This window comes from Schistocerca americana, chromosome X (assembly GCF_021461395.2).
Source record: "Schistocerca americana isolate TAMUIC-IGC-003095 chromosome X, iqSchAmer2.1, whole genome shotgun sequence".
Classification (NCBI taxonomy): Eukaryota; Metazoa; Arthropoda; class Insecta; order Orthoptera; family Acrididae; genus Schistocerca; species Schistocerca americana.
Genome location: NC_060130.1, coordinates 825,848,793 through 825,873,627, shown reverse-complemented (window position 1 = coordinate 825,873,627; position 24,835 = coordinate 825,848,793). Strand labels below are relative to the sequence as shown.

Below are 24,835 nucleotides of genomic sequence, written 5' to 3'. Positions count from 1 at the left end.
ACTTAACTTTAATCCATTAATGATGAACGTCGCTCTTGACGGTACATGATTCACAATATTAATGGTAATTGAATATGGCGCCTTGCTAGGTCGTAGCAAATTACGTAGCTGAAGGCTATGCTAAACTATCGTCTCGGCAAATGCGAGCGTATTTTGTCAGTGAACCATCGCTAGCAAAGTCGGTTGTACAACTGGGGCGAGTGCTAGGAAGTGTCTGTAGACCTGCCGTGTGGCGGCGCTCGGTCTGCAATCACTGATAGTGGCAACACGCGGGTCCGACGTATACTACAGGACCGCGGCCGATTTAAAGGCTACCACCTAGCAAGTTTGGTGTCTGACGGTGACACCACACACAGCACAAATTTTACATCTTCAAACATGAAATAAGTCATCAAATACTTACTGGAAACATGCATAACAAGAGCACTGTGTCAGCAGGCCAGAAAAGTGTTTAAAAAAAAATTTTCTTTCCCCCAAATCATTTTCCAAAAACATATGCACGTCCTGATTCACATGATAGGTATAGTATGATATGAGAAATATTATGGTAAAGGACAAAGACATAGTGTGATAAAAATTCATATATACATCAAGCCAACAAGATTTGACATACACTGACGAGGCTAAACGTTATGACTCTCTGATTAATAGTGTGTTGCTCCTCCTTTGGAACGCAATACAGTAATGATTTTGTGTGGCGTGGACTCAAAAGTTCTTGGTAAGTTTCTGGAGATTTGTGGCACCAGATGTCTATGCACAGGCTATAGCAATTCCCATAAATTATGGGCCACTGGTTTGTGGGTTTGGAACTGGTGTCTAATGGCATTCCAGATGTGTTCCATTGAGCTCAGATAAGGTGAATTTGGTTACCAAGACATCAATTAAGTTCACTGTCATGCTACTGAAATCACTGTAGCACAAAAGTGACTTTGTGACACTGTCTGTTATCCTTCTGGGAGATGCCATCACTATTAGGGAACACATTAAGCACGAAGGGATTCATGTGGTCCACAGTATGTTCGTGTACTTCACAAATGTCATGGTTCCATTGATTAATACCACAGTTCCCTAGAAATCCTAAGTGAATGTTCCCCATAGCATAATACTATCCCCATTCGCCTGCATCCGTGGCACGGTGAATGTTTCGAGCATCTGTTCACCTGAGTCACTGCTTATTTATACGTGACCATTGACCTAGTGTAACAAGAAATATGATTCAAGTCATCAGGTAACACGTTTCTATTGATCCATAGTCCAAGCTTCATGATACTGTGCTGGCTGCAATCATAACGGATAGTGTTGTTGGGTCAACATGGGAACAAGTAGGGGTCGTCTGTTGCAGAGCCCCATGTTCAGCAGTTTGCACTGAACGGTGTGCTCCAAAAGACTTGTGCCTGCACAAACATTGTACCCTGGCATCAGATCTGTCAGAGATTGCCTCCTATCCTGCTTTACAGAGCAAGCAGTCATCCAACCGCACATTCTGTAATTAGACATATATGTCCAGTGCTTCATTACCTACTCTTATTTTCACTGTCCTTCAGCATTTTCCATAGATGCTCATGACAGAAACAGCATATAAACAACAGGCCAACTGTGACATTTATGAGATGCCAGTTCCAATATGCTGGGCCATAACAATTTGCCCTTTGTCAGAGTCTCTTACATTAGTGGATTTCCCTCTTTGTAGCCAATATCATTTCTATAGTGAATCCCCATTGTTTTGCTCTACTGGGGGATGGTTGCCAGAATGAATTTTCCTTCTGCAACCGAGTGTGTGTTGATATGAAACTTCCTGGCAGATTAAAGCTGTGTGTGGGACCAGGACTGGCTACTTTGCCTTTCATGGGCAAGTGATCTACCACCTGAGCTACCCAAGCACGACTCATGACAGCCTTCACAGCAGAATGAAAATTCATTCTAGAAACCATCCCCAGGCTGTGGCTAAGCCACGTCTCCACAGTATCCTTTCTTCCAGGAGTTCTAGTCCTGCAAGTTACGCATTAGAACTTCTGTGAAGTTTGGAAGTGAAGAAGAGAGGTACTGGTGGAAGTAAAGCTGTGAGTACAAGTCATGAGACATACTTGGGTAGCTCAGTTGGTAGAGCACTTGGGTTCAAGTCCTGGTCTGGCACACATTTTTAAAGTGCAGGAAGTTTCACATTCTGCTGAAGGGTGAAAATTCATTCTGAAAGACGTTTTGTTTCATGGAAAGCAGATTTATTAGACACACCATCAGCGGAGTCACTTTCAAGTTAATATCATCTAATATTTACATATATACCATAAAAAGATTGTATGTTATAGGATAGAAGAAACAAATATGAGAAATTACTCTAAAAACATTTGAATTTCATATACCACATTGAAAAGCATAACCCAAGAAGTAGTGTGCACACGTTTGTCCAGACTCACAACGAAGCACCTAACTTCTCACTTTCAGTTTTAGGACACCAGTTTTCTACAAATATTATTTCATTTTTAGTTCTTAATTATGACATCCGATATGATCTATTAAACCCATATACACAAGGAAATGAAAATGTGCACTTGAAATTGAAGTTGAAACTAGCCAATAGTATTAAACGAGACAATTTTTTGAAATAAATTGACAGGCTCAGTGGAAAACAATGGTTCATCGTAATTGGTGTGGGTTGGCTGTTGAGCCAATCATGAAAAAAGAGAAAACAATCAAATTTATAAAAGACCAGAAAACCAAAGCAAGTCACTGTAACAACTAACATGCTACTGTAGTCTACCACAACGGTGTTAAAATATTTTAATTCACTTGAGAACTTCCAATCAGCAAAGGAAACTTAGGGGGAAAATTTGTGTAGTTGCAAAGTTTTGTACACTGGTAGAAGGGAGTGCCATGAAAAATGTAATAAAAATTCTGACGAGTGGGCTTTGAGCATGTTTAGTTTAAAGGTAACTTGCTTTTTTTGTGTTTTTCTTGACAGACTCAAAGACTGCAGCTGCTGGTGAAAATTTTCCCCAGTAAAAAATTAAATTTCCTACAAAAAGGTACTACTCATTTCTTCTCTTATGACAAATAGTTTTGCATATTGCAGGGGATGGAAAAATCACAACTTATTAAAAATAGTGTATTAATGATATAAAATCAATAGTTAGTTTTATATGAAGTTGGTTAAGAACAAATATTAAATGTGTGTACCACATCTAAGTTCAGTGGAGTTTATTAAGGTATAAACTGCACTACGGGGGTGTTTATTTTCCACAAAATGTATCAACACTGCATGGAATACTGACTTACCAATAACACTAATGCATATGGACAGAGTCTACATAAATATCTGTGCACTGCTAGAGGGGAAATTAATTCTTAGGCATCCTGTATGGTAGTTGTAGCGTTTGTCAGGGAAAGATCTCTCTTCCCCCCCCCCCCCCCCCCCACCTGCCCCCAAGTGCAGCTTGCGTATCAGTTTACAGAGAAACTACACCTCTTTAACATTCCATGTCCAATTCTCGTACCCAAGTAGACAGAAGTTCATTGAACTTGTGTTTATTAACTAAGTACTCATTTGCAGTTTTTAAGTGAGTTTTTATGTAAAAGAATTCCTATGAACAATGGATGAGAAGTGTTTAATTTGTGAGTTTAATGTTGCCAGTGACTTATGTAGCACTAATGGGAAAGGGGTTGAATTGGTAAATGTGGCACTTTGTTGCTGTCTATCATTGACAGCTTATTGTGAAGCCTTAGAATCATGTTGTAGTCAGTTGGTGAATTAATGAATGATCAGAAAGTTAATCATGGTACTGGTAGACTGCATAAATCTCTTCCATTCTGGGATTGCTGGCAGTTGACTTGGGTAGCTTACCATAGTCCACAGTATATCTTGCATTGTGGGTGTGGATTTTTCTGATGGAATCAGACTGATTATGTTCAAGTCTAGAACACCAGTCTGACCTAATCCATTGCTTGATTTATGTTGACATATCTGAAGTTCCATAACACCTAGACAACCTACTTGTGTTGCAAAGGGAGCAAATTTAAGCCTCTGGGCCTCTTCAGATGCTGGGAGTCTGAGGCTAGGGCGATGCATTCAATACCCCTTATGCTGTGAAAAGTATTCCAGCCATTGATAGGGGGAACAATGAAATTGACATTGCCGAATACTTATTGACAGCATGTTACACTTCGGGTAGGCTCTTTAATGTGGTAGACAGTTGACACCTACAGCTGTTGAGTTTTCTTAGGTAATAGCTCACCAAACAACTACAAATAAATACACACTTAAGAAACTCAAAATAACTCCTATGTAAACAAGAGCTCAGTAAAATTATTTTGCCTACTGGCATAAGAGAACTGGACAGGAAATGTCTGGGAGGTATAGTTTGTCTGTCAACCGTAAAGCGAGCAGTGCTGGTGATGGGTGAAATTGCCTTCCCAGAAGAATGTTATAGGCACATTGTAGGATGACTGAGAATTAATTTCCCCTTTTAGCACTGAACAACAGTGTGCAGAGATTTAAGTAGATTCTGTCTGTATGTGTTAGTATTATTTGTAACTCATATATGTGTTTTCTGTAGTGTTAACACACTTTGTGGAAAATAAACACTCCTGTGTGTGTATCTGTAAACTGTATTGCCATCAATTCATAATGATTGCTGCAGGAAGGTCAAAATAACTTTGTGAAACACCTTGTAGTTGCTACTTGTGGTGTTGAGGGGTAGAGTGAGTGAAGACTCACTGGCTCGATCTTCAGTTTGCAGACATAAGAAGAAATGAAGCGCATGACTATGATCCAGTGACCTGCCTTTCCTCATGGACCGCCCTTCAACCCCTCCCACCAGTCCATCCTCTTATACCCACATTAACACGATTAATGCTTTAATATTGGTCTACTGACCTTAGATGTGATACACACATCTAATAATTGTTATCAACCCACTTCATGTAAAATTAAACATTGATTTTATACCATTAAAACACTGTTTTAATAATTTGTGATTTTTTTCCATCCCCTGCAATGTTTAAACTATTAGTCACAGAGAAAAAATGAATAGTACCTTTTCTGTAGGAAATGTATATTAATTTGGTACGGATGCACATTTCTGCTAGAAGCTGCAGTTTTCAAGTTATTCAAGAAAAACATAAAAAAGTGACCTTTCAATGTCGCCCTTCCCCTTCCCAATGTTCTAACTGTTTTAGTCAGAATTTTTAGTATGTTGTCCATGGCACTTTCTCCTACTTGTGAACAAACATTCGCAACTACACAAATTTTTCCCTATTCTACCTTGTTTGGTATTCGTTGACTGGGCTATGGCTTTTCATTTGATGGGAGAGCTACCCAACTTTACACATTCAGCTTTGTGCATTTGCTGAGATGCAGTTTGAGTTAGTTTGAGAAAAAAATCTTTGAAATTGTTCTAAAGGTTTCCAACTGTCTGTGGGTATAACTTGAACAGCGTACGGCCAGTCGCAAATGGTTTGCGTTTGGAGAATCTGCTGCTCGAATACAAATACTGTGACTGTTAGAAGTGGCATTTAAATGTGTGACTGTCTCCTGTTACATGACAGACAAGCAAAATGCAGCACTTCTGTAGAGCAACTTACAATACAGCACATTGTAACATCCTGTGCTCCATGTATTCGAACGTAGGAAACACAAGGATTGACTGAAAGTCGGCTTTTAATGTTAGTGATAAATGGAGGGGTGTACTGCTCATATTACAGTTCTTATTGAGGACATAACTTGTCCTATGACTAGTGGAGAGGAACCGTTAATATTTGGTAGAACAGCTATTAGACAACCTGTAAGTAAGGTGAACCAGTAATAATTAGTGATTTTCTTAACTTAATCCCAACATTGCATATAACCCACTTGTGTAATAAAAACTTTGTACATATGCAAGTACCATCAAATTGGGTGAAGTTGACCAAAAATATCAAAAAACATTTAATGTTAAATAATTACACATTGGTGATGAAAATTCCTTTATTTTAGTTATTATATTTGCTATTCACAAGTTCTTTGCGTGTGGCAATGGCTAAATGTACAGTATTCCAAACCATATGGTCAGCCAGTTTTTAGCGCCAAAGAAATGAGCGTGTGTGTCTTCAGAATTTCATAAAGCAAATTGTCATGAAACTTTCTTTGTATGGTACTCTGAAATTATTATTAAAATTTAATTATAATATCAGATTTATTTTTCAATCATTGATAACATTCCAGAAGAACTGACTGCGTTTTTTTTTTGTTTTTGTCTCTCTCTCTCTCTCTCTCTCTCTCTCTCTCTCTCTCTCTCTCTCTCTCTCTCTCTCTCTTTATTTATTTCCTAAACTTTTATTTCTGAGACTGGCATGAAACAACTCATATGTCTAGATCTTATGTATATCATGCATTGACTCTTCACAACAACAACTAGAGCAATAACAAAGGTTAATCTATTATACTTACCTGTTTATAGAGACACAAATAAAACTTTTCAAATTCTTGGTGAAACTGGCATCTCGTTAATTGTCTTTTCTCATGCTGGTCTTTTCTGAACATACATTTATGAATGCGGCAAGAATGTGACTTAATGGAGGCACCAACAGTGTGACATAGTGGATGCAGCAACAACTGTTCGTAGCAGTCTAGTGATGAAGTTAGGAAGCCATTGTTGCAAGTATCTGTATGTTAACTCATGATGTAGGCCACAGTTCTGTTTGTTGTATCATGCAGTGGAGATTGTTAGAGTTGCCAGTGTAAAAATGCTGCCTGTGTAAAGGTGTAAATTGGTTGAATTGAAGAAATATAGCCATGATGTGTTATAACTGATTTCTCAGAAATTTCAGATTGCAAAACAATAATTAATGAGGCTAGAGAAGTGCATCAAATTCCCGAAGGAACCCTAGTAAACAGGATTCATGGTCGTTGTGGTAAAACACCATATGGTCAGCCAGTTTTTAGCGCCAAAGAAATGAGCATGTGTGTCTTCAGAATTTCATAAAGCAAATTATCATGAAACTTTCTTTGTATGGTACTCTGAAATTATTATTAAAATTTAATTATAATTTCAGATTTATTTTGCAATCATTGATAACATTCCAGAACAATTTTTTATCTGTTAGATCAAAAGTTGAAGAAGACCAAAAATTTTATTACAACAGCTCTGAAACAAAAATCTATATATTAATGTTATTGGTTTCAGAAATATTTAACCTTAAAAGTCCACAGTTGGTCAACTTCATCCCGTTTGAAGGTAAATTACTTGTTATAAGAGTTATGTAGTTTTATAATCTCACTTGAACATCTCCTCAAATCCAACTTTAATTATCTCATCGTCAACTGGGTGTTAAATCCCAATCTTCTTTCCGCCTTCCTCCGCAAATTAGTTTTTTTTTTTTTTTGACAAGAGGTGGAGCCCCTCCACGCCCACACCGGCATGATGGCCGACACAAAAGGTCTACTGCCATCTCTGCATAAGGGTTAGTATTTATTAAAGTGAGGTGTCGCAGGATGTGGGAACTGCGATGTTTGCGTACGTCTGGTTAGGATTAACCATTAATACGCGCTCATCTGGAGATAGATTGGTCGAAATCTGACGAAGGGTAGCGGTTTGAAGGGCAGAGGGAAAAAAGTGCCAAGGCAAAAGCAAAGGGAAAAAAACCTCTGCGAAAGTTAGGTCGGGTGGTAAGAGCAGTAGCGGTTGTCTTGCTGCCTGCGATAGGTTGTGCAAGGATAGGCTTTGTTAGTAGTGGGTATCATGCATGTCGATACCTTGACGTGCGTTTGTGCTGCTCGCCGGCTGGCGCTGGGTGCTGGTACAGAGTCCTCGTTCAGCGTCAGCAACCTGCAACAGTTAGGTTTGTTATCGATCTTGTGTCCGATAGGTCATATACCGGAGGCACAGTGTGAGGGAATGTTGGCAGATTGTTTGTGCGTCTGTGGGTGAGCTCGTCGGTGTCCCTGCTGTGGCCTGTTGGTCGGCTCTAATAGCAGCTGGTAGTTGCCAGTCAGTGTTGCTGATATGCAGGGGTTTGCCGACGTTTGTCGCTGTTTGCGTATGTTAGTTTACCATAGGTGGCTATGCCCTAGCTAGCAGTGTCTTTGGTCGCTTGTGCTTCCACCTGTGGCTGTGATCGTAGTTTCCCAGAGTGAGGATGAAAGGATTGTTCGAGTGTGTCGAGTTCCTGTATAGTCGTGTGGTGTGTTTTTTGAATACTTCCTTGAGGGTATCATGGCGGTATTCATCGTGAAGATCCATGGTGCGTGTGTAGCGTGGAGCGTTGCTAATGATTCGTAGCACCTTGTTCTGTATGATCTGTATGATCCCAAATTAGTGGAGCATCGTAATGTTTTATAGAGTGGTAGTTTGTTCAATTATTTTTCTTGTTCTTTAAAATCTGCATACAGCCATTTCCCTAAATCGCTCCAGGCAAATGTTGGGGTGGTTCCTTTGAAAGGGCAAAGCTGATTTCCTTCCTCATCCTTCAAGAATCTGATCTGAGGTTGTGCTACATTTCTGTATGATCTGTGTCGGGTCTTGCTCACTCGTCTCGTATACGGTGCCTAGGGTATGGTGCGTTCTCGGAATGCTGTAGAACAATTCAAGTAAATAACATTAGTAGTTTTATTTCAATAAAGCAGATCAACAATGCTTAACTTGTATTTACAAAAGTGTCACAAACGATGGGTGACATGCAACTAAGTCAGAGTTCATGCAAGTTTGTCACACGTCACTGATATTGCTCTGCGAATCCTGTCCACTAGTGTCCACTACCGAGCACTAAAGCCTGCCCGAGGCTGGCAGGAGCAGCGCTTATATTCACGTCTTGCAAGGGGCACTCGTGTTGTGCTGTGGTCCTAATCAGCGCACCTTTGGCCGGCAATGTTTCACCGCCTTCTCAGGTCTTCCATTCTTCATCTTCATTCCGGTGCTTGTGGTTACGCTAGAACAATCTCGATGTTGATGGGATGTCAAACCCTAATCTTCCTTCCTTCATCCAATTTTTGATAGTGATCAACCAGGGATACAGGTATATGCCTATGGAGTAATTTTAGGCTGTTGTTGTTAGTTTTCTTTTAGAAGGGTATAGTTGTTTTTTTGACAGCATGCTTCATTACACACTATTTGTAATGCTACGTGTGTGTGTGTGTGTGTGTGTGTGTGTGTGTGTGTGTGTGTGTGTGAGAGAGAGAGAGAGAGAGAGAGAGAGAGAGAGAGAGAGAGAGCACACGTACATGCACATAGTATAATGTTTGTGTTATATGGTGGTGGTTATGGTGATAAGAGAAGGGAAAGGATGAAACCAGTGCTGGTACATTGCCCACTCCTCGTGATTAGCACCAAGGGGTCTGCCAAGCTTAACGTCCCCATCCAACAGGCAGATGGCCATCAACAGTGTCACATGCCCTCACTTCATGAAACACTGCAGATAGGTTTGGTATTTAAATCAGAACGTTGACACAAAGTCTGGTGATCAGAAACTTTACACAACCACCTCTCCTCTCTCACCCCCCCCCCCCCCCCCCCCAATCCCTGCTTCCCTTGCCAACCAAATACTGGCAGCAAAAATTTTTTGCACCACCAGGATTTGAACCAGCTTACCCCCAGGTCGAGCACCACAGCAAGTGTGCATTAGAGAGCTCAGCCATGGATGTGGACCTAGTACGATGTAGTGAGAGGATATAATTTTTATTGAATGCGCATATATTTTCCTTTAATGCACAATTTTTTATTGTAATTTTATTATGTTTTTGGGCCTACCTTTTATTCAGTGGCCAGTTCCCTGAACTTGTCAATTATGAAGTCCCAGTGCAGCGCAGTGTCTCCAGTGACAGCTGCAGGTGAGGGTTGCCAATTGCCAGGGATAGGGATGAATACCTTAACTGCCTCTGCAAGGGTGGCCTTCCTCGTGCTTCTAAATATACATCCTAAAATCTGATAATGTATGGATACATCATGCATCAGTTGGAAGGCATCATTAGAGTTGTCAGTGTTTTCCAGTACAAACTCTAAAGCCGGTCAGATATATTTATTATAAACTGTTACTAAGTCACTTAATAATGAATATTAGCTGTTTATCATGATTTTGTACATTACCCATTAGCACTAATGCTTTTTTATGTCTAATGTGATGTATGCCAACTGTCTTCTCCCATTGATATTCATATTTTACATTAATTCTAGGCGAGAATGTGTAATTGTTGCAAATGATGCAACAGTGAAAGGAGGCACATATTACCCTGTTACAGTAAAGAAACACTTACGAGCACAACAAATAGCCTGGGAAAATAGACTTCCTTGTATATACTTAGTGGATTCTGGAGGTGCAAATCTTCCTCATCAGGCAGAGGTTTTTCCAGACAGAGACCATTTTGGTCGAATTTTCTACAACCAGGCCAACATGTCATCTGCTGGGATAGCTCAGGTAAAAATATACGTAATCAGTTTTTTTTAACAAAAATGTACATTTCTGCAGTGTGTGTCCTCATACATATTCTGTTTTTACATGCTGATTTAAGAATTATCTTTTTCTTCTTCTAATGCTATTACAGAATACGGTTATTTTTTAACACAAAAGTTAACTCGGTGGATATTCATAGCTAAAATACATCATGTTGAGTAAAAACAGTGGTATAGAAAAAAGCAAGTTTAATCTCAAACTTCTAAATACCTCATTCATGCTAAGTATACGTTGAAATCTTTGAAATTGTTCCATAATCAGTATGTAAGAACCACTTTAGTTTCCAATGGTCAACCATGGTACCTAATTGAGAAACTCATGGCAGAATATTTAAACAAACATTTTAAATGTTGTTTTTCATTAGTAATTTTAGTGGAGAGGAACTGATTAGAAGGCTGATGGGTTTGTCTTTCCCACCTGTTATGGTGATGGTCTTATTTCATGTTAAGAATATCACTTGAGCATACCCTGTGATCATGTCATTATTATTGTTAGGGACAACCTCAGACAGTACAGTGGGTGAGAGGTAGATGAAACTGACGATGTTTTATGGCTCTGTGAGTTAGTACATGGTTTTAATTAATTTAAGTTTAGGGATGATTTCTGTGTTCAGGGACACAGTCTTGCCATGGGCTTGCCCTTGTCATGCACATTGACCAGTATATTTATTACTATTTTGGAATACTGTGTAGTTACTTAGTTGACTAGTTTTTCAGATAAAGTGGTGCTATTGTCATGATAATTTGATGATACTTTCCTTTTGTATAACAGACCCATTTCTGAATGTAACTATTTTCTGCTGCACCACCTTAACCCTTGCAATACTAGGGGAGGGGGGTGGGGGAGTGAAGGGTGGGTTGCTTTATGCCCACCTTAAGAAAATCCTGTAATCTACTTTATATTGTAAAATTTTGAAAAATATTTATTGTTTTTAATGACTTCTTCTAGCATTTATGTTTCAAATTTTTCAGTTAAACTTAACCCAAAAATTTAAGTCCCAATAGTGGGTGACGGTTTCCCCAGTGAATGTCGTTTTCAGTATTTACAGGTTCAGAGCCTTACTTCCATGTTAGTATGTCTTTAAAAAGTGTGTTGAGAGTAAAAGTCAACAACAATGAATGAAATTTGTAGTTTTTATATTTTTTGTGGTAGTCATAAAGTTGGTTGTACATGTCACTGAAAGTGCATTGATTTTGCTAAGAGCCTGTTAAAAGGAGGTTTCAGGTTCTGGACCACACTTACACATCAGTACCTCTTTAAATAGTATGTTACTAATATAACTCAACAACAATTAATGATTAAAAAAAATTTTTTTTTTTGGATGGTCACAAAGTAATCCCCTCCATCCACTTGGTAATGTGCATTATGGAAAATGCCTCGATACTGCTACAGTAATCACCTCAGTGAATGTGCAGTTCAATAGTGAACATAGTACTAATAACACTTTACCATTTTTGGACCTTTAAGTCACATTGCAGAATGATTCTTTTATGTTTGATATTAATCGGAAGCCTGCCATGGTGGACTTAGTGACCCATAGTTTGTCCAGTCATCCTCTCCATTACAGACTGGGTGCTTTTTGGATGTGCTCTTGTGGTTGTGTAACACTGTTGGTGGAAGCATTCAACTGGGAATTACAGGGTGATCCAGTTTGTAGAATTTTCTAATGGATACCACTGTGAGTTTGTATGGAATATTAATAGAAGCAGTCTTAAGAAACCTATAGGTTCCTCATCTCTACCCTTAGACCGGTAAGCGGGTGTAATTACATTAGTGCCGTTAAATAAAAATGGTTTCATATCATAGAGATCCAAACGACTTTTGTTTCACAAGTTTGCTGTGGCATATTTCATTCCCAGGAATAATTGGCAGAGATTCAGACATAGTGAAAAAAGGAAAGGTAATCGTTTTTAAGTTTCCAGGGGTTTATAGAATTATGTGCAATGACTTCCAATGCAAATATATTGGCCAGGCGGGTAGAACATTTGAGGTCTGGTTTAGGGAACATTCATCTGGCTCGAGCTGTAACTCTGCTTTGGGTACCCATTTTTTTCGAGATCGGTCACTCAGTTACCAGTATTTCATCCAACCTTTCAGTGTTGCATACAGAATTTAAGGATAATGTTCTAGAAGAGCTAGAGATTTACCATGCCTTAAAGCAATTCCCCAGTCACACTATCAACATCCAAGCTGAATTGAAACATTAATAGATCTTAGCTAATTTTGACTTTCTCAGTGGGTAACCTGTGCTGTTTACCGGTTTGTGCATTGCCTCCTCCTTCGTCTCCCTCCATCTTTGTGTCTTTTTACAGTTTGATACTTTAAGGGTACCTCTCTTTTTCATTTTTTAAAGAGTTTTAACATTTTTAATGGTTTCCTACATTACGCCATTTAAGAGTACCCAGGTTGTATTTTTTATTGCAAATATTTGACTTTGTAATCTTGCATGAACCTGATTCCTAGTATTTTTCTTATTCAGAGTCCACTTTAACTCTTCTGCACATGCTCCACTTCTCTGGTGGCCCGTCATATGTTTCCACATTAGTCTGTGATCAACTGCAGCGCTATCCTGTACGTCTGGTCCAGTAGTACATGGCATTGTTCCCCCCCCCCCCCCCCCCCCCACCCTGACCACACCATAGTTTGAACCCCCCCCCCCCCCCCCCTTCTGAATCAGTCTAATGTGTGGTCTGGCATGATTTCTGGAATGGAGTGAAATTGTAGGAATTGGGGAGAAGTTTAGTATCAGCTGTACTCCAGTATCATGTTGTAACTGTAAGCATTGGTATTTGCCACATTTTATAGTACTTGCATTCAGGCACTTTTGGCAATGATCTGATGCTCTTTTTATATAAGGTTGTCACTTCCTGGTATTTTTTCATGGTTTCTTTCTACTCAGGACTCCATCTGGTAATGTAAGTAATGTTACGAAACCAGTCATGCTTTTTAAGTAGAATAACCATACAGCTGCAGTGGTGCTTTTTACTCAACATGGCAGTTATTTTTCTTAGACTTCAGCTTTAACTTGCATATTTTTCAAACATTTTTGAAAGCTTGGGCTAACAGTACAGTATGAAAACATTACTTCAAATCTGAAAGTCTGAACTGAGGTTTGATGGCTTTGCTATATCTCGGATGCAAGTGTATGTTGGTAGACAAACACTGCTGTCGTACTTCATAAAAACTGCAATAGCTAGTATAGGACTCACAGCAGTAAATTTATTCATAAATATTTAGTTAAATTGTATGTATCTGAATTAAAATTAGCTTCTCATAATACAGTCAAATGAAGAAGAGTCTTGGTTTGTTTATCTCAACCTATGGATTTTTTCAGAATTGTCAGAGTTGAGCTGTTGAGTTAGTGCAGCACACTATGAACACAGCCCCTGCGACCCATGTAGCCACTAACTGTTTGCAGTGGAACCCTGACCTGTCAAGTGGGACCTGAAAAATCCATCACCGTATTGTGCAAGTCGAGAAATCTGCAGCCTATATAGTCGCAGAACTGATTGAGCCTTTGATTCATACCCTCCACTCATCTGTGTACCAGAGGTCAGTGCTTTCAAGGATGCTGCAGATGGTGATAATTGGTTTCATCTCGCAAACAAGACCGCCATCTCGCAAACAAGACCGGTAGTCTTTACCACTTCACCTAGCCACCTGAAACCAGAGAGAATATCTTCCAATCCAGAGCAACACATATTGTTAGGACTAACATGAGCCACCACCTGTAGTTGGCTGCACCCTGTGCTCTTCATGGAATCGTGAAGCACCTGTTCCACATTTGGAATGACTCCTCCCAGTGTGCACACAGGGTGCACAACGGATTCCTTTCTCACCTTTGCAGCCATATCCCTAAGGAACCCCCATTACGCGCCTAGTGTTTGAGCTCCTACTACCAGTAATTCCATCCTCTATGCTTGCCCCGATCTTGCAGGCTGAGAGGCTTCCCCTGAACTGGGGCAAGTGTCTACATCTGGGTCAGGATGTTTATCAGACACAGCCAGCGTCTGAAACCTGTTCATCAGGTGATCCGGGGATGCCTGGAAAGTTTTGCTGCCTGCCACACTTTGGAATGACCTCACTACCTGCCACACCTTGTAATGACCTCCCACTCGACCACAGGTGAAGGGTCAACCTCACTGCTGTCAGTATACAGCAGTGGACTGATCGAGGGTCACGGAGTACATGTCTGTTGGATTCCCATGTCGGGTACCCCCACAGTGATGCCTATTGGCAACAGCCTGAAGCTGTGTGACCAAAACTAGCTCTGCCTGGAACTATGAATAGAGGGTCACTAACTCAGCTTGCATCTGAACATAGCAACTATTGTTTCACAGTTTCTGTCCATGCTAAAGATGGTGGAAATATACTCTAGGCAGTAATTAAAATGCAGAACTGTGCCTCGTTGAGTTTCTCCAGTCCAGGATAGTATTGGCTGTTTCTTTGTGTGTGTGTGTGTGTGTGTGTGTGTGTGTGTGTGTGTGTGTGTGTGTGTGTGGGAGGGGGGGGGGGGGAGGAAAGCTCCTTGCATCTAATTCTTGGAGTAGTTGGGAGGATTAGGGGTGTGTGAGGATATGGTGTGGGAAATCTGTTTACTGACTGTGTGGTGTTTAGTGCCTGTCTGTGTCTGGCTGTCTGTCTGTGAAGGCAGACTTTCAGCATACTGGCCAAGGGAATTCTCCGTACTGCAGATACACCATGCACAGGTCTCCAGCCTGAGCGCCTTTTTGATGTTGAAGGGGTGACAGCTGTTAAAATGCAGGTTCTGTTGGTCATTAGTTGACTTAATATGAACAGAGGTATGGATGAAGCCATCAGAGCGGTGGAGGTGATCATCCATGTATGTAGCACATGGTTGAGGAAGGCCGGGTGAACTGGATGGAAGGGAAGATGTTAAAGTTGTGGAAGAATGAGGATAGGGTGTCTTGACCTTGAGTCCAGATCAGGAAGATATCATCAGTGAAACACACAAGTGATTTGGGGTTTCAGGAGGCAAACGTTTTCTCTAGACGGACTATAAACAGGTTGGCATAAAAGGCTGCCATGTGGGCATTCATTTCTGTGCTGTGGATTTGTGTATATATACCTTTCCCTCAAAGGAGAAGTAATTGTGTGTGAGGATGTAATTGGTAAGGTGTATAAAGAATGAGGTGGTGGTTTTGAACTCAGAAGGATGTTCGAAGAGGTTGTGCTCAATAGCAGCAAGACAATGGGCATCAATTATGTTGGTATACAGGGAAGTGGCATCAACAGTGATGAGCAGGGATCCATGTAGGGTTGGGATGGTCAAGAGTCTATGTAGGAATTGGTTTCTTTTTTTGGTATGGGAGGCTGGAATATGCACAATTTTTTGTAACTGAAATTCTTTCAGTGGGAGCACAGTAACCAGATACAATGGGACAGCCAGGATTGTCGCGTTTGTAGATTTTGGGAAGCATGTAGGAGGTGGATGTACGGTGGGTTGTTATAATGATGAGGGGGAGAGATTCTGGGATGCACCTAAGGGATTGGAGATTGTGTTGGATTTCTGGTATGTGGTCACTAAAGCAGAGCTTGTAGGTGGAGGAGTCAGACAGTTGGTAGAAGCTTTCTGTCAGGTAGTCACTGTGATTCATCACAACAGCTATCAAGTTTTGTCTTTAGGGAGGAAGATTAAATCAGGGTCAATCTTGAAGTTGCAGATAGCTGTTCTTTCTCCTGTTGAGAGGTTTGTCTTCTTGGGAAGGTAGCTGAGGAATGATGGTGAGGCCAGGTTGGAGGTAAAGAATTCCTGGAAGGTGACCAGAGTGTGGTTAGGTGGGAGGAGGCAGGGTCATGGTTGGATGTTGGGATTAGGTTGCTTTGGTTGGAAGAATTCATAGCAAAGAAATGTTTCCATTGTAGGGATCAGGAAAAAGGAGAGTAGGTCTTTGAGTCTAACATTGTTAAACTTGGATGTGGGGCTGAAGGTGATGCCTTTGGATAAGACTCAAGTTTTGTAGGATTTAGGTTTGATGGAAAGGAAGAGGACAGTGTTTTTGGTTTGTTTGGGTTCTGCATTTCATGCAGTGTTGGGGAGAGTTTTGGGAGATGTGACAAATTGAGAAGCTGAGTGAGGCAGGGTTTGGGTGATATCAGTGGTTGACAGAGGGTTCACTGTGAGTAGTATAGGTGGTGATGGACAGTGGTGCTCTAGGGTAGGAGTAGGATGTCGACAAATTTGATAAATTAATGGGGATGGTGTCTGCTCCTCCAGGTGTTGGAGAGCGAGAATTTCAATTTGGGGTATATGGTGTAGGTAGTTGGGATTGCACAGTTACAACATCCTGGGGAGGAAGCAGAGGTACAAACCACTTCCTTCACTACTCTTGACCATCCCCACCCCATTAACACCTGGATCCATACTCATCACAGTTGAAACCCACTCCCTCATGCCCACGGCAGTGCTGCTGTTTTACCTTAGCACTCTCAACATCTTCCTGTCTCCAAATGCACCATCTCATTCATAATAAACAATACCAATTATATCCTCACAGACTACTGCTTCTCTGGTGAGGGGGAAGTATGTGTTATATATCAGAAATGAGCTCCATAAATTAGCTATAAAATGACTAGCTGGTCCTATGATATCATTTCCAAAGTCACCATCTCTGTATGCTGGGAGACTCGACTCATCAGTCCGCTGCTCCCACTTAATTGACAACATGTCACTTGAATTGTTGTCTGGTAGACATATATTACATCGGTGTGGAAAGAGAGAGAGAATGCACAAATGGGTGAGTATAACTGAGGACATATGGTATTGCTGCTACACACACAACTGTTGGATATGATATCTACCTATATGTATTATAACTTAAAAGTCCTCTGCCTCGATTTTCAGTCTTCATGTGGAGGCTAATCTCGGGAACTGTTGTGTGGATTTTGATATGGTTGTCACTAATATATAGACTGATTCACCAGGAGGATTTGAATATATAATTTATTACTGCTACGCCAGACAAGGCATACAACTTTTTTGAAGACTACAGCAAATTTATTTTAATATATGCCATTTATTCATGGAAAGTCTAACAATTAAGTTGATGACACACACACACACACACACACACACACACACACACACAAAATTGTCTCTCTCTCTCTCTCTCTCTCTCTCTCTCTCTTTCGACAAGTTACCAAGCCTGAGACAACAGTACAAGAAAACAGGAAATGATGATAAGGGGAGGTTTCTCTGAATATTAAAACAAATTTACAGCAGTCTTTCAAAATTTAATGAAATGAATGGTACACTACACAACTCACTATTAGCATATAAATGAAAGTTATGATGACAAAAAGAATACATAAACTGATGGACTTGGCCTGTCAGTATGTATTAGTAGTCTCATTCCAATTAATGTTGTACATACCATTTTACCTTGTGAAACCATAGAGGTTGTTTTAAAATGCCTAGTCCTTGCTGCGTGGTTTAAAAACCAGCCTGGCTTCCTTTAACGATGCTTGTGAGTAATGCAGCAATGCTGTGTCCTTGATTATCATAACTTAAAGAATCTCCTGAGAGGAGGTGGTCTGGCAACTAGGTGTTTTTAGGAGACCATTGGAAAGGATCACGAAATTTGGCTAACATTATGTCATGCTATTACTTTAATATTGGAATAGTATTGGTATCAATTAATCTACTTCACAAGTATTTAACAAATCAATGTTACTATGAACCAATAAAATGTCATCAACTACATTTGGGTACAGACAGCTGTGAAACTCTGTAACAACCTAACCTGTAGCACTGAAGTTCCTCTCGCTAAATCCACTTGTGGTTGGATTTAACAATATGCTGTTAGCTACACATGCCACAGGACGTAGTGCCTTTTCATGTTCTTTCCATCATCGAAGGATATCAGTTTCTGCCTCCGTATCTTTTTCGGTAATGGTGATCGAGAGGTACAATGATACTTCATGGTGTTTGTGTGTATCGTTCAGACCTCTCACATACCTCTAGATGTTCAACGGATATGCCAGTTTCTTCAGGCCTGATATACTTTCGAATGAACTGCGAGTCACTAAAAAGAATGGAGGTTGCAGTTTATATCAATGTCCACTTGTAATCATGTTACAAGATCATAGAATAATAGTCGTATATAGTTGTTCACTAATCTGAAATGTGTACACACAGAGCAGCAACCTATTTCAAAATATTCTCTTTGCCTTCAGTGCTCAGTATCAACAGGTCATGAAAATGTTGCAGTCTTGTGGTACAAATATAGTTTAATCATATCACTCTTTCTGTCCATGTAATTGCTGCACCTTAACTCAAGTATCGTCACTGTCCTATTCATTAGGGCTCAAGTGCTCATCCAGAAGTTTACAATGCCAGAGAAGTCCCAAATGGAGAGTTCAATTGTTGTCATGTTCTGTATCATTACTACCTTCTTTAAATGACTTGAAGAACATGACGGACCCATTTAGGGTGTGCTCCCATGTTCTTCCACCTACGCTCAATGGAGCACGTTATCATGATTTCATACGGGACACTCTACCTGCGCTGCTAGAACATGTGCCTTTACAAGTACGACACAACATGTGGTTCATGCACGATGGAGCTCCTGCACATTTCAGTCGAAGTGTTCGTACGCTTCTCAACAACAGATTCAGTGATCGATGGATTGGTAGAGGCGGACCAATTCCATGGCCTCCACGCTCTCCTGACCTCAACCCTCTTGACTTTCATTTATGGGGCATTTGAAATCTCTTGTCTACACAACCCCGGTACCAAATGTAGAGACTCTTCATGCTGGTATTGTAGACGGCTGTGATACAATACGCCATTCTCCAGGGCTGCATCAGCGCATCAGGGATTCCATGCGACGGAGGGTGGATGCATGTATCCTCGCTAACGGAGGACATTTTGAACATTTCCTGTAACTAAGTGTTTGAAGTCACGCTGGTACGTTCTGTTGCTGTGTGTTTCCATTCCATGATTAATGTGATTTGAAGAGAAGTAATAAATTGAGCCCTAACATGGAAAGTAAGCGTTTCTGGGCACATGTCCACATAACATATTTTCTTTCTTTGTGTGTGATGAATGTTTCCTGAAAGATTGGCCGTACCTTTTTGTAACACCCTGTATATTGGCCATCTAGAGGAAACCTTCACAGCCTCTCAAATCCCTTGTCTGGTTCAGATTCATTGATGATCATGATGATCTCAACCCAGGGCAAAAACACTCCATCCTCATTCCTTCATAACCTCAACAACTTCCCTTGCCCAGTATGCTGAAGGTCTCACAAAGACTTCCATAGACAGGTGCTATGACCCCAAATGTAGTTCACAGACCACTCCACTGCAGAAACTGAACCATGTCCTTTGCTAGGGCTTCGATTATTTATCATTGTGTCCAGAAACAAGGAACATCCTAACCATGATGCTTTCCACCCCCCCCCCCCCCCCCCAAAGTGGTACTCTGTTCCCTACCTAACCTGTAAAACATCCTGGTCCATCCCTATACCAATCCTACCCCGAACACTTTGCTACAACGTCGTATTTTGTAGAAAAGATACCAATCCTACCCCCAAACACATCATATGCCTGGCCTTTCACAGGCCTATTTTATCCCATTAGGGACAGGGCTACCTCTTAAATCAGCCATGTCATATATCAGCTCTTCTGCAATTTGTGCACGGCATTTTATTTGGGCATGGCCACCAACCTACATTATACGCCAAAATGAATGGTCACCATCAAACTTACCAAGAACAAAGTTGACCACTCAGTGGCACAGTACTGTACTGAGCACCACATGCTTGAGCTCAATGGTTGCTACACAACTCATGCTATCTAGAGCCTTCCCTCTAGCACCAGCTTTTCTGAACTACATAGATGAGAGTTAGTCTTACAACACATTCTTCTCTCACATAATACTCGTGACCTTAATCTCCATTAACCCTCTGTCTCTACGCCTTCTACCCAACAGTTCTCCCTTCCTCTGCCTGTTGCCTCCTCCCAATCCCCATCTCCACATCGTCATCATCATCATCATCATCATCATGCACTACACAAACTCAATTACTCAAATGCCTGTGTGTTGAATGCCTAGTCCATGCACTTGCTGGCCCTCCCTCCCATGTTTCTATTCTGCACACCCACTGTCTCTGTCCAAGCCACTAGCTACCTATCCCCAGTCCTTCCTCCTGCTTCTTACCTCTTCCTCCATCTACATATCCCATCCAACATGACACCTCACCCCTGTCCACCTGGCAGATAGTTAAGTGCCGTGTATCTTATATATGAGAACAGTAACTGTTGTCCTTATTTATAAGCTAAAGAACCTTTTAATTACATGTTTGTCATATAATGTTTGAAAGTTATATTTATCAGCTTCTGAATGAATAATGGTGTATATACTGCTCAAAAACAAACCTTCAATAGATGATTATTTAAAAAAAAATAAAAAAAAAAATTGCCATGCATCTGGTCATATCATTTATAAGAATGGACTGATACTTTTTTTCCAGATTGCAGTTGTTCTTGGTAGCTGTACAGCTGGTGGTGCTTATGTCCCAGCTATGGCTGATGAAAGCATAATCGTGCGACGACAAGGAACTGTGTTTCTTGCAGGACCACCTCTTGTCAAAGCAGCAACAGGTGAACAGGTGGATGCAGAGACACTTGGAGGAGCTGACCTCCACTGCAGGTAATTTATAGTTTTGTTGATAGGAATATGTTGTAGTTGTAACAGGTTGTTGGATTGGGTAGGTGTGGGCGAGTGGTTCTCTTCTTGAGGTGGGGGACATACGTATGATGTAGGCAGCCAATCTATTGCCAGAACTCTTCATTAACAATCATATGTTAATGTAGATCAGTGCATCTGCAATAGGCAGATGGTAGACAGTGGGTGGAAATGAGCCAGGTGGTAGCCTAGCTGTAGCTAGGTAGGGTGTGCCTAGCAGGACTACCCAGATGATGAACTCGGAACTGCATGCTGGAATGCAGCAACAGCCGTTGCTGAGTTGTCCAGAACTCATGTTTTGACCTGGACCATGGAGGTGGCTACTGGTTCTAACGTCCCAGGCTCAGGCAGTTAGATGGTGTTCGCTGGTTCACACACCAGAGATGGAAAATGTAGCTGCGTCAAAAGTATGGAAATGAGTGTCGTGGGCTGTGCGTTGTTGTGAGGTCCAACTGTCCTGATGACAACAGGCTGGACCTGGAGGTGTAAGTACTATAGCCCAGCACTGAGTTTGCTGAAGCGCCATATTTCTGTGTCATTAGGAAACTTCTGGAAGGGAGGCTGGTGATTGGTTTTTGGCTGTTGTTAATGCGGCAGTCGGTCAAACTTTCAAAGCTTCATTATGGCTATTCCAGACCCAGGTCTTTAGCATGTGGGTGCAGTGGTACAAAATTTCTGGCATCTGCTGAATAGCAGTATCGGTGGGAACATTATTTCATGACATCTTAAATGTGAGAAATGTTGTATTAATGTAAAAGACACAACTGAATGTCTTTTTTTTCAATCATAAAGATATGTAGAATAGCTATTCATAACAATGTCTTTGCAGGTTTTGATATCAGGGTATTTGAATATAAAACAAAGAAAAAGTACTGGTGAGATCAGTTGAGGCAGTACATGATATTAATGTGAAACTTACAGCAATGTGGATATATAATTGTAAGAGAATTTAGAAATAGTATTTATTGATAGTCCCTCATTCCAATTGTTAGGGAGTTTGTAAGTCCTTGAGATCTAGCACGGCCTTTGTGACAGCAGAATTTTAAAATCCGATAAGGGTAGGTTGATACTAAGTTATGATATTATTAAGAAAATTGATGCATCCACCTTTTGTGAATGCTCTGTCAGTTTTTAAATGCACTGAATGTTGTCAGTGGCTGTCATTTACCACCACATTTTTGAACTATGCAATGAACAAATCATTAGTGTGTCAGTGGTGTGAAAATTGATGTGGAAGTTCAGTGAACGATATAGCAGTGTGTATGATGAACACAATGTGTCTGTAGTCACAGATAAATTCACTGTGGAAGGAAGATGAAGACAATCATTTCACCATGACAGATCGATAAATTTCTCCAAATTTGCTGATCATTGATGCATGAAATTGTGTTGGACAGCCTGAACTCCTGCAAATTATATACCTAATGGATGCCACTTTAACTAGCAGTCAGTGTGAAGTGCATTACTGTGTTTGAGGCAGTACTCTGAGGAGATAGGGCATTTTGAATCGCGTCATGATAGGGGATGACACATAAGAGTTATAAATGAAAAGACCAATGTCAGTCTTATTCTAGCCACTTGAAAGCTTCTGTGCACTGTATTTTGGCAGAAAATAGCTGTATTTCTTATTGACTAGGGGCTACAATAGCTGCAATGGTAAAAATACTGCAATAACTACCATGTTAAACCACATTATAGGCTTTCCTCCTAACTCCTGCAAGATTTCTTTGCCCACAAGAGATTGTGTTCTGCTATGATGCAAACAAGCGCTTGCCAATTTATTATTATAGGTGGTAGAGGTCTTCGTTATAGGTACATAGTGTAGAATGTGTCTCAAAGTGTGTTACAATTATATTGAAAGATAGTAAGAACTGTACTTCAGTTTACAATAAAGTGTTTTATTTTGTACATTTTATGTTCTCTCTTATCGGCTAATTAATATCTGTTTTTTTTTCCACCTGTGCTCCTATATATATTTATATGCTGTCTTAAGGTTCTGGTTGGTATTTTTTTTTACTTTGCATGTCTCCCTCCCCAGATTTCCCGATTTTCCATTTCTTGTTTGAGGTCAAAGCTACATTACACTCACACATTGGCTTTTGATGTTGTAAGTGCCTAGAAAGCACAGTGGTTAAGAAACTGAACCCATATTTGCATATGGTTCACATCACAATCTGGCCTTCGTAATTTATTTTTTCAATGATTTTGTATCAAAATCTGGCCTTCCTAATTTACGTTTTCCATGGATTCCACAAATTGTTACATGCAAGTGACAGATTGTTTATATGAACAAAACAGTGGCCGATTCTCACTCCCCCTTGCCCCCATCTTTATCCAGCAGAAATCTTTCTCTAATGACATCTGTGTTCACAAGGTGTTAAATTCTAACCTCACCCCTCTTCCTTTCAAAATTGTTTCTAGTATTTATTAAATTCTTTACTTTTCTTTGTAACAGAACATCTGGTGTGACAGACCACTATGCATTGGATGATCGACATGCATTGCAAATTGCAAGGAGTGTAGTAAGCAGTCTGGAACCACCCTTCTCTCAAAATCCACCCGAGGATACAGAAGAACCCTTGTTTCCTCCTGATGATATATATGGTATCGTTGGATGCAACCTCAAGAAGAGTTTTGATGTAAAAGAGGTTAGTTGCTTATTTAATGGTTTATTTAAATGTCTGGCCAGCTTTCTAGACCAGTGTGTCTCCCATTTGTTGTTATATTACACAATGTCCCACCTGCATTCAGTCCCATAACCAAAACTCTTTTGCCCTCTATGCACGTTTGAGTTAATTGGTAATAAGGAGGCAGCTAATTTAAGAAATTAAGTGATGCTTGGAGGAACAGTTGGGCACTCAAAATGATACCACAAATGATTCAAATGATTATTTATTTTGAGCCACCACTTCATTTCAATACAGATTGGTGATCAATAAAAGAGTATAAATGTTGTTTAATAATTGAAACACAATATATTGAATAACTTTTAATATCAGAATTCAATTTAACTAGTCAATCTGAAGTTTGTAAACTATTTTCTCACACACACTCGTGCACGCATGTGCAATATTCTTACAGAAATGGAAAAACAATTTCTTGCTATTGATGATACAGTAAAACTGATGTGTAGCTCATATTTGGTTGTTGATTACAAATCCGGTAGCCCATTAGGTCTCAGAGAGAGAGAGAGAGAGAGAGAGAGAGAGAGAGAGAGGGGGGGGGGATAAGAAGTAGTAGTTTACTACAAATGTTCTAGTTCTCCATGGGTTGATTTCTAAATAACAGTTATTTGCTAATGTGTTGTGGTAAGTTTCTTTGGGTAAGGGTCTACTACATGGTGGGGGACTGATGACCTTAGCTGTTTAGTCCCCCTTAAACATTCCAACAACCACCACCACCATCTACTACATGGGCAGTGCCATTGCGTGCATGTTTCACTGTTCATTGTTGGCAGCACTGACTTAGAGGTGTGACTAGAATATTAGAGGAGTGTATCAACTGCTGGTTGTAAGTACTCAGTGTAATTCAGCATATGGATAGTACGGTGGTGTGTTTCGTAATGATGAATTGAAGTAAATGTATCAAATGTGTTGAGGTTTACACATAGTGACACTCTTTATTCTGTATTCACTGGATAGACAAATGGTGAACAGGTGGTACAGAATCACATAATCCAATAGTAGTCTAGGTCTGTGGCAGTGATTG

General features: G+C 40.4%; 1 protein-coding gene across 1 annotated transcript in view; it reads left to right on the top strand.

The window, feature by feature from the left end:
• LOC124556522 (methylcrotonoyl-CoA carboxylase beta chain, mitochondrial) overlaps positions 1–24,835 on the top strand; it is an 89,339-nt gene that overhangs the window by 11,387 nt on the left and 53,117 nt on the right. Inside the window, exons 3-5 of the mRNA XM_047130476.1 lie at positions 10,140–10,380; positions 20,913–21,091; positions 23,583–23,775. Of these exons, the coding sequence (XP_046986432.1) occupies positions 10,140–10,380; positions 20,913–21,091; positions 23,583–23,775 (613 nt within the window). The remainder of the gene's footprint in view (positions 1–10,139; positions 10,381–20,912; positions 21,092–23,582; positions 23,776–24,835) is intronic.